Below are 15,245 nucleotides of genomic sequence, written 5' to 3'. Positions count from 1 at the left end.
TTCGAGTTGCCAAACGTCAGCCTCGAAACCTTAATGACTTGGAGAGGATCTGCAAAGAGGAGTGGGACAAAATCCCTCCTGAGATGTGTGCAAACCTGGTGGCCAACTACAAGAAACGTCTGACCTCTGTGATTGCCAACAAGGGTTTTGCCACCAAGTACTAACTCGAAGGGGTCAAATACTTATTTCCCTCATTAACATGCAAATCAATTTATAACTTTATTGAAATGTGATTTTCTGGATTTTTTTGTTGTTATTCTGTCTCTCACAGTTAAAATACACCTACCATTAAAATTATAGACTGATCATTTCTTTGTCAGTTGTCAAACGTACAAAATCAGCAGGGGATCAAATACTTTTTTCCCTCACTGTACATCCCCTACAGACCACTGTGGTCTTCCAGTGCCAGAAGACTAACTCTACCTCCTCTCCACTCTCCTTCCTCCAGAGCCGCTCCTTCTCATCCCTGAACCCTAAATGGTGGTTTGCTCCCTTTCCTGTAGCCCTTGACTGTGACCCTACATCTTGACAGCACTTAGCTTTTACCGTCCAGGATGTAGTACCTCACTTACTGTACTTGCCTGTGTAAATTGGAAGTTTTAAAATGTATTATATTTTGAATTGCTATGTTTTATGTAAATTGAATTTGTAATGATTGATGCCTTTACCTAACTGTATTTTTGCACTTTGTTTTGCACTTATGTTGTAAGTCACCCTGGATAAGGGCATCTGCCAAGAAATAAAAATAATAATAATAATAATAATTATTATTATTATTATTATGATTAATGTGTTAGAAGCATCCCCCAGAATTTCCTGGCCTCCAACAAAATAAAATAATGAGGAAATTAATACATCCAAGATCAACAGAGCACAGACCTGTAGTCTTTAATGTGGGAGTACAACATGAGGATGTCAGCCTCCTCCTCCTTGTCTGTGAACACAAACTGGGGGTGTTTCAGATTGGCCAGGACCTGTCTCATTTCTGTGTAAACCCTAAATAGAAGATCAATGGACAACATGTTAATTGCAAATCTAGCAATGCAAAAGCATGGACATGCACTGATGTGGAACTTGCAACTCACTTAAAGATCTTGTCTTTGGGGTAAACTTGGGCTTCGGTTGGACGTGGAAGCGTCTCCTTGTTTTCTTGGAAGATGGACTAAAGAGAGCGAAGACAATGTTTATGAACGATGGTGATGAATCACATCTTTGTTTTTATTATGTCTGGCTGTCTTCACTATTTTCTATTAAAAGTTCCCCCAACTCCCAATCTATGTACCATTTTCTTCCTTGTCATAAATAATTGCTCTACTGTGTGGAAGGAAAGCTAGAAATTCTTTTCTCACACATATTTTCTTCATATATACTTACGAAAGATAAGGTCAAGTCAAGAGTCAGGCCAGAAGTTCGTTTGACCTCTGTTTGTTATTTATGATGAGCATCTTGGAGACAATGACAAACAGTATGATTTAAGTGCCTGCTCCCTAATCCATGTATTGACTTATGAATTCTGTCCTATAATGATATATATTCTGCTTAGTTAGCTTTTAAGATAACATAGTAATGACTTGTTAATTATAACCAGATCTTTGACTGCTGTGTGTATAAAAGAGCAACTCTGGAATCTTCTTGATTCACTGTTCCTCACCATGCTGCGTGTAATAAAGGCATTGCAACGAACGTCCCAACCTGAGTTTCTTCCACAATTGCCAAGAGCTGAGACTGAAAAACCCGTATTGGAAAGTTGAAGAAAATGTTTTATATTAACTGTATAATGTTTTATATTAATGTTAGCAAATTGGATTTATCAAGCTAGCAAAGCCAATAAGGCGGTTGTTAAGGATACATCCTCTTGAAATCCCTTTCTCCGCTTCCACTTCTGTTTATCTATGATAAGAGAACAACCCACGGATGTACAGCCCACAGATTTCTGCCAGTTTGCTTAGTGTCCGTTTGTAGATTTTGTGTTCTTCTCTTAAGGCTGAAGATGTTACATTATTGTGATTGAGTACCTAATTGTTAATTGTTATAGAAAACTGAGAGATTGGGCAGTTTGAGTGCACAACAGGAAGACACCTGCTTCCATGATGACCCCTCCCTAAGGAAGAGCAGCCTACAAACTTTGCAGAGCTTGCACCTTTTGAAGCTTTTGATTGGATAAACAGTCACAGTATCCTACGTCATCTTTCCTTTAAAACTGTACTGATTTCTGTTAAGAACTAAGTTCTCACTGAAGGAATTCCCTGACGTGGTGCTTCCAAGCTAGCTTGTTAATACAGTTTCAATTTGCTTAATCTCAACAACTTTTCCAATTATTTCTGCGACAGTTCATACAAGTGGTTCAACAAGTGGTTTCAGAAATTCTCAGGATACACCGATAAAGAAGTAACATGTTTATTAGTAACTAAATGTTACAAAAAATTACTGAACAGGAAGGCGCTAAAAGCTGACCCTTGTATTCTGTGGGACACAACAGGAATGTATGAAGCCTGTTTATCTTGTAACTTTGTTTAATATTTCCTTGGAAAAACAGTTTCCTGAGTCAGGGGTATCTCCTGAATAAATAATGCATGTGTCAAAGTAAACCTCAGAAAAGATATTGGTATTGTGAGAACTGATCTCAAAATCTGGTTCTTCTGCTAATAAAAAAAAAACTTTCTTTTGCTGAACTTGGCCTAATTCATGCATGCTCTCCCTTGTCTGACTGTGATGATACAGTGAGGGAAAAAAGTATTTGATCCCTTGCTGATTTTGTACGTTTGCCCACTGACAAAGAAATGATCAGTCTATAATTTTAATGGTAGATGTATTTTAACAGTGAGACACAGAATAACAACAAAAAAATCCAGAAAAACGCATTTCAAAAAAGTTATAAATTGATTTGCATGTTAATGAGGGAAATAAGTATTTGATCCCCTATCAATCAGCAAGATTTCTGGCTCCCAGGTGTCTTTTATACAGGTAACGAGCTGAGGTTAGGAGCACTCTCTTAAAGGGAGTGCTCCTAATCTCAGCTCGTTACCTGTATAAAAGACACCTGTCCACAGAAGCAATCAATCAATCAGATTCCAAACACTCCACCATGGCCAAGACCAAAGAGCTGTCCAAGGATGTCAGGGACAAGACTGTAGACCTACACAAGGCTGGAATGGGCTACAAGACCATCGCCAAGCAGCTGGGTGAGAAGGTGACAACAGTTGGTGCAATTATTCGCAAATGGAAGAAACACAAAATAACTGTCAGTCTCCCTCGGTCTGGGGCTCCATGCAAGATCTCACCTCGTGGAGTTTCAATGATCATGAGAACGGTGAGGAATCAGCCCAGAACTACACGGGAGGATCTTGTTAATGATCTCAAGGCAGCTGGGACCATAGTCACCAAGAAAATAATTGGTAACACACTACGCCGTGAAGGACTGAAATCCTGCAGCACCCGCAAGGCCCCCTGTTCAAGAAAGCACATGTACAGGCCCGTCTGAAGTTTGCCAATGAACATCTGCATGATTCAGAGGAGAACTGGGTGAAAGTGTTGTGGTCAGATGAGACCAAAATCGAGCTCTTTGGCATCAACTCAACTCATCATGTTTGGAGGAGGAGGAATGACCCCAAGAACACCATCCCCACCGTCAAACATGGAGGTGGAAACATTATGCTTTGGGGGTGTTTTTCTGCTAAGGGGACAGGACAACTGCACCGCATCAAAGGGACGATGGACGGGGCCATGTACCGTCAAATCTTGGGTTAGAACATCCTTCCCTCAGCCAGGGCATTGAAAATGGGTCGTGGATGGGTATTCCAGCATGACAATGACCCAAAACACACAGCCAAGGCAACAAAGGAGTGGCTCAAGAAGAAGCACATTAAGGTCCTGGAGTGGCCTAGCCAGTCTCCAGACCATAATCCCATAGAAAATCTGTGGAGGGAGCTGAAGGTTCGAGTTGCCAAACGTCAGCCTCGAAACCTTAATGACTTGGAGGGGATCTGCAAAGAGGACTGGGACAAAATCCCTCCTGAGATGTGTGCAAACCTGGTGGCCAACTACAAGAAACGTCTGACCTCTGTGATTGCCAACAAGGGTTTTGCCACCAAGTACTAAGTCGAAGGGGTCAAATACTTATTTCCCTCATTAACATGCAAATCAATTTATAACTTTTTTGAATTGCGTTTTTCTGGATTTTGTTGTTATTCTGTCTCTCACTGTTAAAATACACCTACCATTAAAATTATAGGCTGATCATTTCTTTGTCAGTGGGCAAATGTACAAAATCAGCAGGGGATCAAATACTTTTTTTCCCCCACTGTATGTACTGGATATTCCCAATGTATAAGAAATATACTCACTGTATCCCATTGCAAGTAAAGCCAGAATTGAACCCTTCTTTTCCTCATTCAAAACATTCCTTTTCACCTCTTTTGGCATGGTCAATAGTTATTTTTTGATTCCAATTACTTTTGAGGTACTACTAGTACTGTTTTTGCCATCCAGCTGGTCCTATTGCAAGAGGATAGTGATGACCACAGCAGTCATTTTTATACTTTTCCTAGTTGAATAAGATTTGGTTCAGGTGATCACCTAATCAGTACCTCATTCAGTAGAATGTGCCTGTGTATGGAATTCAACAGACACTGGAATGGAAAGCTGATTTAACTCTCCTGTTATCCTCAAATTTACTAACATCTTTTATCCTTGGGGTCAATTTGACCCCAGCAATTTAAGCCTCCAGAATATGATTTTTACCCAAGTTTATGTGTCAGGTACTTTATGATTCTTTGTTGACTACCTAAATAGCCCTTAAAATAAAACATAACCCCCCACCCACCCCCCCTTATACATCCAGAATACCAATTGAACAACTATGTAAAAATATGCAAATCACCATAAAATCTCACCAATTTACTTAAAATTGGAAATAAATACATTTTTGGTGTTTTAATGGCTTTATATTATTTCTAAATACAGATGATTTTTGTTATTTATAACATTTGGAAAGAAGAACAATTTCAGTTATCAAGGATAGTAACGTATTATGTTCGGGGTCAATTTGATGAACAGCTGGACTGTGCATCACATGCTGCCCATATTTTGATAACGTATTTGGCCGGTTTGTTTGGTATGTATTGTCTGAAGGGACTGCGCCTATGAAATGCAACCAGACATTCATCCACAGTGACATGGGGGCCTGGATTGTAACGAAAGGGTAATCGCTGGACCCACTTGTCCCATACATCCCGTATTGCTGCGAGTTTGTCACGCTCTCGTCGGCCCTGCCTGTTTCTCTGACACGGGAGAAAACATGGAATGTCTTTAAAGACATGGTGGCTGCAAATATTGCCCTTCCAGTGTTAACATTCCAAAGGCTTGCTGTTGCTTCTCCTTTTGACTTGCACACTCCTGCCAAAATGAGCAACCCATTGTAGGCTTGCCAGTGGGTCACATCCAAGTCTTTCCAACTATCCCCATACACACGCCTCCCCTGTAAGTTTTTCATCTCAAGTATATCCTTTTCGATTGATGGTGTTACGAAGTGCTCAAATGCTGATTTTATGTCTTGGACATGGCTGACAGCATATCTGGTGGGGCCTGGAACCATTCTGATGACATTAGCAGCACTAAGTCTACCCTGTTGTTCAAGTGGGAAGAGGAACCATAATAACTTTCTATTTTTGGAAGGTAATGTGTCAGCTGGTGGTTGAGAGACAACAGGAGGGTCAACACTAAGAGTCTCATTCTCATCAGAGGAGGATGCCTCAAAATTATCCTCTGTCTCAGACACATTCTCCTCTGTCACTTTCACTGTCAAAGAGCTGTGACAAAACCTCATTGACAGAAAACCTTTGCTTAGAGGTAATTTTCAATTAAGAGAGAGCATAAAGAGAACGCCCACAGAGCACCACGAGAAATGGTTTAGGATAGTGGTTTTCAAACCGGTCCTGGAGTACCCCCTGCCCTGCTGGTTTTTGTTCCAACTGAGGTCTTAATTTCTTAATTGAATCCTTAATTGACCTAACTAAGCAATATACCATTCAATTAAGTAATTAAGACATAGGTTGGAACAAATGTGTTTGCTCCTCCCCTATGTTGGGTGAACTATCAATGCCCATGCAAGAATTATGTTTTCCACTCCGCCATGTCGTGTGAACTATTAGTGGTTCTCACAATACTACAGCCAGGTATGGTTATGTTAGGTTAGGGCCCTAAAAAAGCAGAGGGAAGTTTTTTTGAAGATTATAAAATTACATGTTATAGTGACCTCAATATCATCCAAAACAAATGTGCGTAAAATTTTGATATTTCTTATGTTTTATACAGCTAAAACAGCCAGGAGTCAAACTGACCCCAAAGAACACTGATGCTACAAAATGTGTACAGGACAACAAAAACATATCACGTTAATTTTATGTTTACCCAGTTGTCCCCTTTAAAATAGGAAAAGTCATTAAATAATTAGCAAACAAAATGATGTCATTCATGTATTTAGAGATGTTAAACATTGAATGTGGTCAAATTGACCCCAAAGATAATAGGAGGGTAAAGAAAAAATGTACTGTTACTTTTTCCCAGAGCTGTATCTTTGCATCACAACCACATAATAATTATTGGACACATTCAGTGAGAAATTGCACATCAACTGACAGTATGCAGGCAAACTAGATGCGGTTTCTGGTGCTTATCAATCAAATAAATCTATTTCAGTGGAGTGCTGTAATTGAAACGGGTGAGGATGCACAATTTTCGATGCACCTGCTAGAAATAAGCTGTTTCCTCGGCTGATGTAGGAATTTCTAGGTGAATGCAAGTCTCCTGTTGTGATGCCCAAATTCATCAATAATATCAACATAAAATAGTTTGAGGTCTTTCTTTGAAGTATTTCTTCTGTCTTAGTGGAGCGCAAATATGTTTTGAGTAGTTTTAGCGCACTGAATGATCGCTTCCCTGTTGCTGTCGTAACTGGTATGGTATATAAGCACAATACATGTGACATAACCCTCAAATATATATACACTCACCTAAAGGATTATTAGGAACACCTGTTCAATTTCTCATTAATGCAATTTTCTAACCAACCAATCACATGGCAGTTGCTTCAATGCATTTAGGGGTGTGGTCCTGGTCAAGACAATCTCCTGAACTCCAAACTGAATATCTGAATGGGAAAGAATGGTGATTTAAGCAATTTTGAGCGTGGCATGGTTGTTGGTGCCAGACGGGCCGGTCTGAGTATTTCACAATCTGCTCAGTTACTGGGATTTTCACGCACAACCATTTCTAGGGTTTACAAAGAATGGTGTGAAAAGGGAAAAACATCCAGTATGCGGCAGTCCTGTGGGGGCGAAAATGCCTTGTTGATGCTAGAGGTCAGAGGAGAATGGGCCGACTGATTCAAGCTGATAGAAGAGCAACTTTGACTGAAATAACCACTCGTTACAACCGAGGTATGCAGCAAAGCATTTGTGAAGCCACAACACGTACAACCTTGAGGCGGATGGGCTACAACAGCAGAAGACCCCACCGGGTACCACTCATCTCCACTACAAATAGGAAAAAGAGGCTACAATTTGCACAAGCTCACCAAAATTGGACAGTTGAAGACTGGAAAAATGTTGCCTGGTCTGATGAGTCTCGATTTCTGTTGAGACATTCAGATGGTAGAGTCAGAATTTGGCGTAAACAGAATGAGAACATGGATCCATCATGCCTTGTTACCACTGTGCAGGCTGGTGGTGGTGGTGTAATGGTGTGGGGGATGTTTTCTTGGCACACTTTAGGCCCCTTAGTGCCAATTGGGCATCGTTTAAATGCCACGGCCTACCTGAGCATTGTTTCTGACCATGTCCATCCCTTTATGACCACCATGTACCCATCCTCTGATGGCTACTTCCAGCAGGATAATGCACCATGTCACAAAGGTCGAATCATTTCAAATTGGTTTCTTGAACATGACAATGAGTTCACTGTACTAAACTGGCCCCCACAGTCACCAGATCTCAACCCAATAGAGCATCTTTGGGATGTGGTGGAACGGGAGCTTTGTGCCCTGGATGTGCATCCCACAAATCTCCATCAACTGCAAGATGCTATCCTATCAATATGGGCCAACATTTCTAAAGAATGCTTTCAGCACCTTGTTGAATCAATGCCACGTAGAATTAAGGCAGTTCTGAAGGCGAAAGGGGGTCAAACACAGTATTAGTATGGTGTTCCTAATAATCCTTTAGGTGAGTGTATATATATATATATATATATCAAGCATTGTGCATTGAAATATCAGCCCAAATGGCCAAGTGGGTATAACACAGTACTAAGGCCCCCCTCTAAATACACCACTGATAACAATTTATATTTGATCACTTTAACAGTGTACTGAAACATGCAGAAAAATAAGCTTGTGGGGAATATTGGAAAACAAAAAAGTGTATTTAATCTTAATTGACATTAATCACATTCTGAAGGGTTAATATGTAGATATACACTCACCTAAAGGATTATTAGGAACACCATACTAATACTGTGTTTGACCCCCTTTCGCCTTCAGAACTGCCTTAATTCTACGTGGCATTGATTCAACAAGGTGCTGAAAGCATTCTTTAGAAATGTTGGCCCATATTGATAGGATAGCATCTTGCAGTTGATGGAGATTTGTGGGATGCACATCCAGGGCACGAAGCTCCCGTTCCACCACATCCCAAAGATGCTCTATTGGGTTGAGATCTGGTGACTGTGGGGGCCAGTTTAGTACAGTGAACTCATTGTCATGTTCAAGAAACCAATTTGAAATGATTCCACCTTTGTGACATGGTGCATTATCCTGCTGGAAGTAGCCATCAGAGGATGGGTACATGGTGGTCATAAAGGGATGGACATGGTCAGAAACAATGCTCAGGTAGGCCGTGGCATTTAAACGATGCCCAATTGGCACTAAGGGGCCTAATGTGTGCCAAGAAAACATCCCCCACACCATTACACCACCACCACCAGCCTGCACAGTGGTAACAAGGCATGATGGATCCATGTTCTCATTCTGTTTATGCCAAATTCTGACTCTACCATCTGAATGTCTCAACAGAAATCGAGACTCATCAGACCAGGCAACATTTTTCCAGTCTTCAACTGTCCAATTTTGGTGAGCTTGTGCAAATTGTACCCTCTTTTTCCTATTTGTAGTGGAGATGAGTGGTACCCGGTGGGGTCTTCTGCTGTTGTAGCCCATCCGCCTCAAGGTTGTACGTGTTGTGGCTTCACAAATGCTTTGCTGCATACCTCGGTTGTAACGAGTGCTTATTTCAGTCAAAGTTGCTCTTCTATCAGCTTGAATCAGTCGGCCCATTCTCCTCTGACCTCTAGCATCAACAAGGCATTTTCGCCCACAGGACTGCCGCATACTGGATGTTTTTCCCTTTTCACACCATTCTTTGTAAACCCTAGAAATGGTTGTGCGTGAAAATCCCAGTAACTGAGCAGATTGTGAAATACTCAGACCGGCCCGTCTGGCACCAACAACCATGCCACGCTCAAAATTGCTTAAATCACCTTTCTTTCCCATTCAGACATTCAGTTTGGAGTTCAGGAGATTGTCTTGACCAGGACCACACCCCTAAATGCATTGAAGCAACTGCCATGTGATTGGTTGGTTAGATAATTGCATTCATGAGAAATTGAACAGGTGTTCCTAATAATCCTTTAGGTGAGTGTATATACAGGTATAAATTATATAGGCTATATAATATGTTTGTATTATATTATAATCTGTACGCTGTGTATGAAAGCATCATTTATAAAGTTTGTTACACAATACTTAAATGTGGATGAGTTATGAAGCCGACATCCATGGTAGAAATTATCGTTTCAAATTGCACAAGAAATTTAAAAACATTGTACGTCCCCTCTAACAAACAAAAAACAAATCTGTGACAAAATAATCAATTATTTTCTTCTGACATTTGAGATTTCTTTTAGTATTTTAGTTTCCAAATCATTTTACTGTCCTGATGTATGTTTTACCCATAAACAAAATCTGTCTGGCATATGAAAACTATACGTTTTAAAAGCAATATGCGCTACAAACAAGTCTGTGTTAAGCAGAGTAATCCCACTGAATACAGTCCACATTGCAATATTCATATATCAGTTTTGAGCTCAGGCCTCAATGCACTCTGTATCAATGAAGAAACTCATTAGTGCCCAGCCTCCTGTTTAACTATGGAATATTCCACTGTAGATTTTAAAAGATGCCACTGTGATTTAAAAATCCGTACCTGGTAGTAAAGATCAGATGGCTCAGGAGTGAAGGGACTTATTGCTCGCATGTCTGCCAGCTCCCAGGGCAAGAGTCTACACTTCCTGATCAAAGGATTACTCTCTCCATAGGCGTAATCTCGAGTCACTTCGTCTGGGAGAGGAGACACAAGGACTGCAATGATTAACATAGCACAAAAAGGCCATCAAAGAGCTCAAAAGTGGTGAGGACAGCAAATATGTCAGTATAACATTCATCTTCTGGTATATGAATCTAAAGTATTTAAATATCCAAACTCCTAATATTATGTCAGCTTTTTCAGTGTCTCCCAGCTTGCTACAATATCTTTCTTGAGAAGTTGAGCTAGTTGATGCTGTTAACTGTTAAGCAATATTTTTTGACCTATGAAAATTAAATGCCAACTTGATAAGAGATGGTCATTGAGGACAAGGATGGCAGCACATAATCAGTTTAGAAATAAAACTATTTCAAAGCATCTAATCAAAGAAGGGCCTACATATGATCCTACTGAGCCATTATCAGTTAGGAGGCCCGGGGACCATTAATGGGCTCTCTGAAAAGCAAGTGTAGTTGAAGGTCTTTCATTGCCCAACAAGCAGTCAATTTAGGGTACCTGTCAAACAAGCGATGATTTAGGAGATGCAAAACTATTTTGAGATGCATACATCAGGGGCCTTTTCTGTGAGCATTAAACATCTGGTCAACTAGTTAAGGTTTTAGAAAAAATAAAAAACATTCACAAGCTGGTGAAATTCTACCCACTACAAGAAAATGCATTAAAAACAAGGTTGTCTTTTCACAGGCTGTAAAGCTCAAATCTTATTAACAATTCAGCATCTAGATCTCACAACACTCAACTTGATATACTGTGGATGTGGCAAAGCCAGTGGACGCTTCAAGATTGAATCACTAACAGACACTGCTTATCTGAAACACACTTTGAATGATGCGACTTTCATAAGATATAGTATTCACTATAGTACTCAAACCACATTTGCAGTTTCTACATGTACACTGGGGGGCCAAAACCTACTTGTGTTGTGTAATCATGGCAGGCAGCAGAGCAAACCACTGCATCACACACAACAAAACACCTGTGAAAACACAATTTCCTTTCCTTTATAATAATAAGCACATGCATGAATACAGTTATTTGTAAAATCACAATCAAACTTTACAAAGTACATGGATCACCTTTTAACAATTCAAGGCCATGTCAGACAGTCTGACAGTGTTTACCTCCATTGGCCAGGTCCTGTAGGGGCCACAGGATGGTGTAGGCGATCTGCTCTGGCATGTAGAAGAAAGGGGCCATGGAACACGTGGGTTCATCTGAGTGCTGCACCTGGGAGCCAAACTCATCCATGATGTACCACACGGGCACCTTCTCCTCTGCAGTCTGCAGAGGCATCAGTGGAGAGTAATATACAATGACTTATCATTAACAAATGTGTGACTTATCTCCATGATTGAGCCGAGAAATGGGCTTGGAGAAACATGACGATTTATAATTTTAAAGGTAGGAAAGGTGAGCAGAAAAGAATGTGGCCCTTATGAGCTGTCCATTTCCCCTTACCCCCTGAGACAGCTGGTAGGTCTGGTTGTATTTCCACATCTCCTCCAACACCTGCTCCACCACGTCCTCGTCAGGGTACTCTCCATGGAAATCAAAGTGCATCAGACTGGCCATACGCTGCAAGAGACCCGGGACCTGCTCCAGCTGCTGCCTGGCGCTCTCCACGCGGTACGTCCAGGCATGATCAATCAGGAACACGCTGGCAGAGGACAGAGGGAAATCGCAAGAGAAGACATTCATGCAACTAGTTCCCTGGGCATACCTGGGTTATGCGGTGTAGCTCCTGGAACAACAAAGTTGGGTTATGTTTAGGGTTAAGTCCAGGACTCATTTTTATAAAAACAGATGATGCAAGTGCCTGGAAGAAATAAAAAAAAACTTCAAAGCCACTGGCTGAGGGCGAATTAAGATTCCCATATTTGATGGATTTTTGACTGACATAGGATTCTTCTGCCGTTGTTGAGTATTGAGTTTTGAATTTCAGATCAGTGGAACTAACCTCTCATAACCCCTCTATCAAGTGGAGAACAGTACAAAAAACAGGATCAGGATGTTTGCTTACAAAATAAATAAAGGTATTGATTCCTTGTCAAAATAAGAAACAGTGTTATATAATTCAGTTAAACCGTCAGAAGGAAATATGCAAACATATCTGAAGTGATCGGCACTTTGCTTTGACTAATTTGTGCATCAAGAAAACATATTCAGACTTGTGTCACATGATTAATCTGTAATTGCTTCTAGGTTTGGGTTACCTTATTAGCAAACACTGTCTTACCGGAAGAAGACGTTTTATTAAAAAAAAAAAAATAAGGCAAAAAAAATCCCCATAAACTATTGTTTGCCTGAGAGACAGCAAAGGTATATTTTGACATGCATCTTGATGTCAGCGATGTCATCAATCTTTTTAGAAGATTGACAGGACAGGTTTAAGTGGCTTTCAGCAGACTGCTCTTAAAAGTATTGACAGACACTATAGCCTCTGGAGTCACAGATTCAGTGATTAAATTCAATATACACTAGTAGAGAAACTATAACTATTTTATTAACTAAACTAAAAGAATATGTAGCCTAGTAGTTTTTAAAAAGTTTTGTTCAAATTATTTTATCTGTTGGTAATATTAATATAATGAGGTGTAGATTTAAAAGTGTAAACACATTTCAATTTTTTATTATTTTAATAGTAGACAAAGATGTCAGAAAAATATATTCAATAGTAAAAAACTGAAAAATATCTCAAAATGTTTTTGTGGTAAAATGAGTCTTATTGTTGATGTCTATTAATGGAAGTGAAAATGTCACTGCAACAGGAAGTCAAATACAGTATATATTTATATCATCAGTCCGCCCTCAGGTGGACAAATGCTGCAACTGAATTGAAATTCAATAATGTCCAGTTTGGACTTTTTGTTCATACTGCAATATGCTATGTGTAATGTACTCAGAATAAGTTTGCTTCCCTCCAAATCGGGCATATATGAGTTGCCTTTGAAAAAGCAGGTCTCCTTGCCTTAACTCTGTGTGATGGGGCTCAAAAGGAGCTGCATAAAGCAAGGTTATTGCCCTGCTCAGAGCATCACATGCATATTCTCTCACCTAGTGGGGTCAGTTGCCTGGAGGCCATTTTCACTGGTCACAAGGACTTTGGACACCAGCTCCACCCCTGGGTTAGGCTTCTTTCTCTCTTCCTCCTGAGCCTCTTCATCAGACTCCCCATCCTCGGCCTCCTGCTCATCCTCCACCTGCTCCACTTGCATGATCCCGAACACATGGCCGGCATCAAATATCTGCACACAGAGAGAGGAAACAGGATGACAGGAAAGCAATGCATCTCTTACCAAACAAGAGATGATAACATAAGAATCTAACTGCTATAACTTATTATTATTATGATGGTGATGATAGTTATTTTCAAAGGGATGATTAAAGAAACATTTCCACGTTTCACTGTAAGAACCTGTAAGGATCTCCGCTCACTCTGAATCTGGTTTTTTAACTGTTCCTTGTTCCTGGTTTTTTAACTGTTGGGCTTTCTCCTCTTTTGCTCCAAAATTGTGGAACTCCCTTCCTTCCTTCCAGACATGTTGAACCTTTTAGTATTTTTAAATCTTCTCTTAAAACTCACTTTTTAGGATTGCTTCTGTGTGATTATTATGTGATTTATTATTGTATTCTTTTTTAAATTATTATGATTGTATTATTTCAATGTATTTATTTTTCTTGTAAAGCGCTTTGAGATGCAAGTTTTAAAGGCGCTATAGAAAATAAAGATTTATTATTATTATTAAAGCTTGGGAAGTAAATCATGCACAATGACATAACTGAAATCAGCAATATGATGCGGAATACATAGCTAACGTCAAACAGAAACAATGCAGAACATGAAATCAGGGCAGATATAGACACCACTGCCTTAGATTGTACTGGGGGAAATAGCGTACAGCTCTTATTCTGCATTTTCTTCTTAAGTTGAAATGACGTAAGTGAACATGTTCTTTCATAACAGTAACATAAAGCATGCTTCCAGGCTGCAAAACCATACACAGCTGGGCGGAGCCTTTCCCGCAGCTCCTCTGCTCGATTAGATTTCGTTTCATCTCCCAAATCTGTTATTAACTGGCGTACGACAATCTTCCTGCAGTTTATTAAGAGACCCTCTTCAACGAGAGCAGCATTTGTGAGTGAAACTGTACACATCACTGTCTCAAACGGTTCTTCATCGGACATCGACAAAGCCAAACGCGATTCCAGTGTGTTGAAAATGCACAAACCTCATTGGCAAGTTTGTAATGCAGACTCTTCCAGTATATTGGGGGTATTCTTGATGATTTAAGAGCAGGGCCATGCAGGTCTATGAAGTGTTTGAACTCTTCCTCTTCTTTATTCTGTTCTTGGGTGTCTTTCTCTACCTCAGACGTCTCCATGATCCCACGTGTGCCAGCTACACTGACAACTGCAGACCGCGGTGCACTCTGGGAAGATTGCTTAAAGGGGCATTCAGAGCAATCGATTTAGCCGATAATAATATTAATTATTCATATTAATATAAAAAACTACATTCCATAAATTTACAGGAAACAAACCCACCAGTGAAATATTTATCAGATATTTTCAGAATCGTCTACAATCCCTTCCTTCATTGCTACGTACAAGAGTAAATACAATTGTGCACGTAAAATAAAACAGCACCAATGTTAAAGCAATAATATACCAGTGCTTCTATTTTTTTTTTTTATTGGTGCTGAAAAATTAAAGTAGTTAGGAAAAATCTGTAAATATACTTAAATTAGCTGAAATTGTATATAGAACTACCCCTCCTCTGTTATACATACACTACTGTTCAAAATTTTGGGGTCACTTAGAAATGTCCTTGTTTTCCATGAAAACATACATGAAATGAGTTTGAATAGG

The 15,245-nt window shown here is 39.9% G+C and overlaps 1 protein-coding gene across 3 annotated transcripts in view; it reads right to left on the bottom strand.

Moving 5' to 3' along the window:
* The window catches only part of ttll12 (tubulin tyrosine ligase-like family, member 12), a 37,533-nt gene extending 22,749 nt beyond the window's left edge, over positions 1-14,784 (bottom strand). For 2 of the 3 annotated variants that reach the window (XM_066705266.1, XM_066705269.1), the window contains exons 1-7: positions 14,606-14,784; positions 13,431-13,621; positions 11,835-12,033; positions 11,498-11,657; positions 10,257-10,390; positions 1,086-1,162; positions 880-996 (exon numbers count right to left, since the gene is read on the bottom strand). In XM_066705266.1, the coding sequence (XP_066561363.1) occupies positions 880-996; positions 1,086-1,162; positions 10,257-10,390; positions 11,498-11,657; positions 11,835-12,033; positions 13,431-13,621; positions 14,606-14,758 (1,031 nt within the window). In that variant the 5' untranslated portion in view covers positions 14,759-14,784. The remainder of the gene's footprint in view (positions 1-879; positions 997-1,085; positions 1,163-10,256; positions 10,391-11,497; positions 11,658-11,834; positions 12,034-13,430; positions 13,622-14,605) is intronic. The other variant, XM_066705267.1, reaches the window with a different exon arrangement.
* Positions 14,785-15,245: the final 461 nt, after the last annotated feature.

This window comes from Amia ocellicauda, chromosome 5 (genome assembly GCF_036373705.1).
Source record: "Amia ocellicauda isolate fAmiCal2 chromosome 5, fAmiCal2.hap1, whole genome shotgun sequence".
NCBI classification, from domain to species: Eukaryota; Metazoa; Chordata; class Actinopteri; order Amiiformes; family Amiidae; genus Amia; species Amia ocellicauda.
Note: the sequence above shows the minus strand (reverse complement) of the source record. Positions and strands in the feature narration are given on the sequence as shown.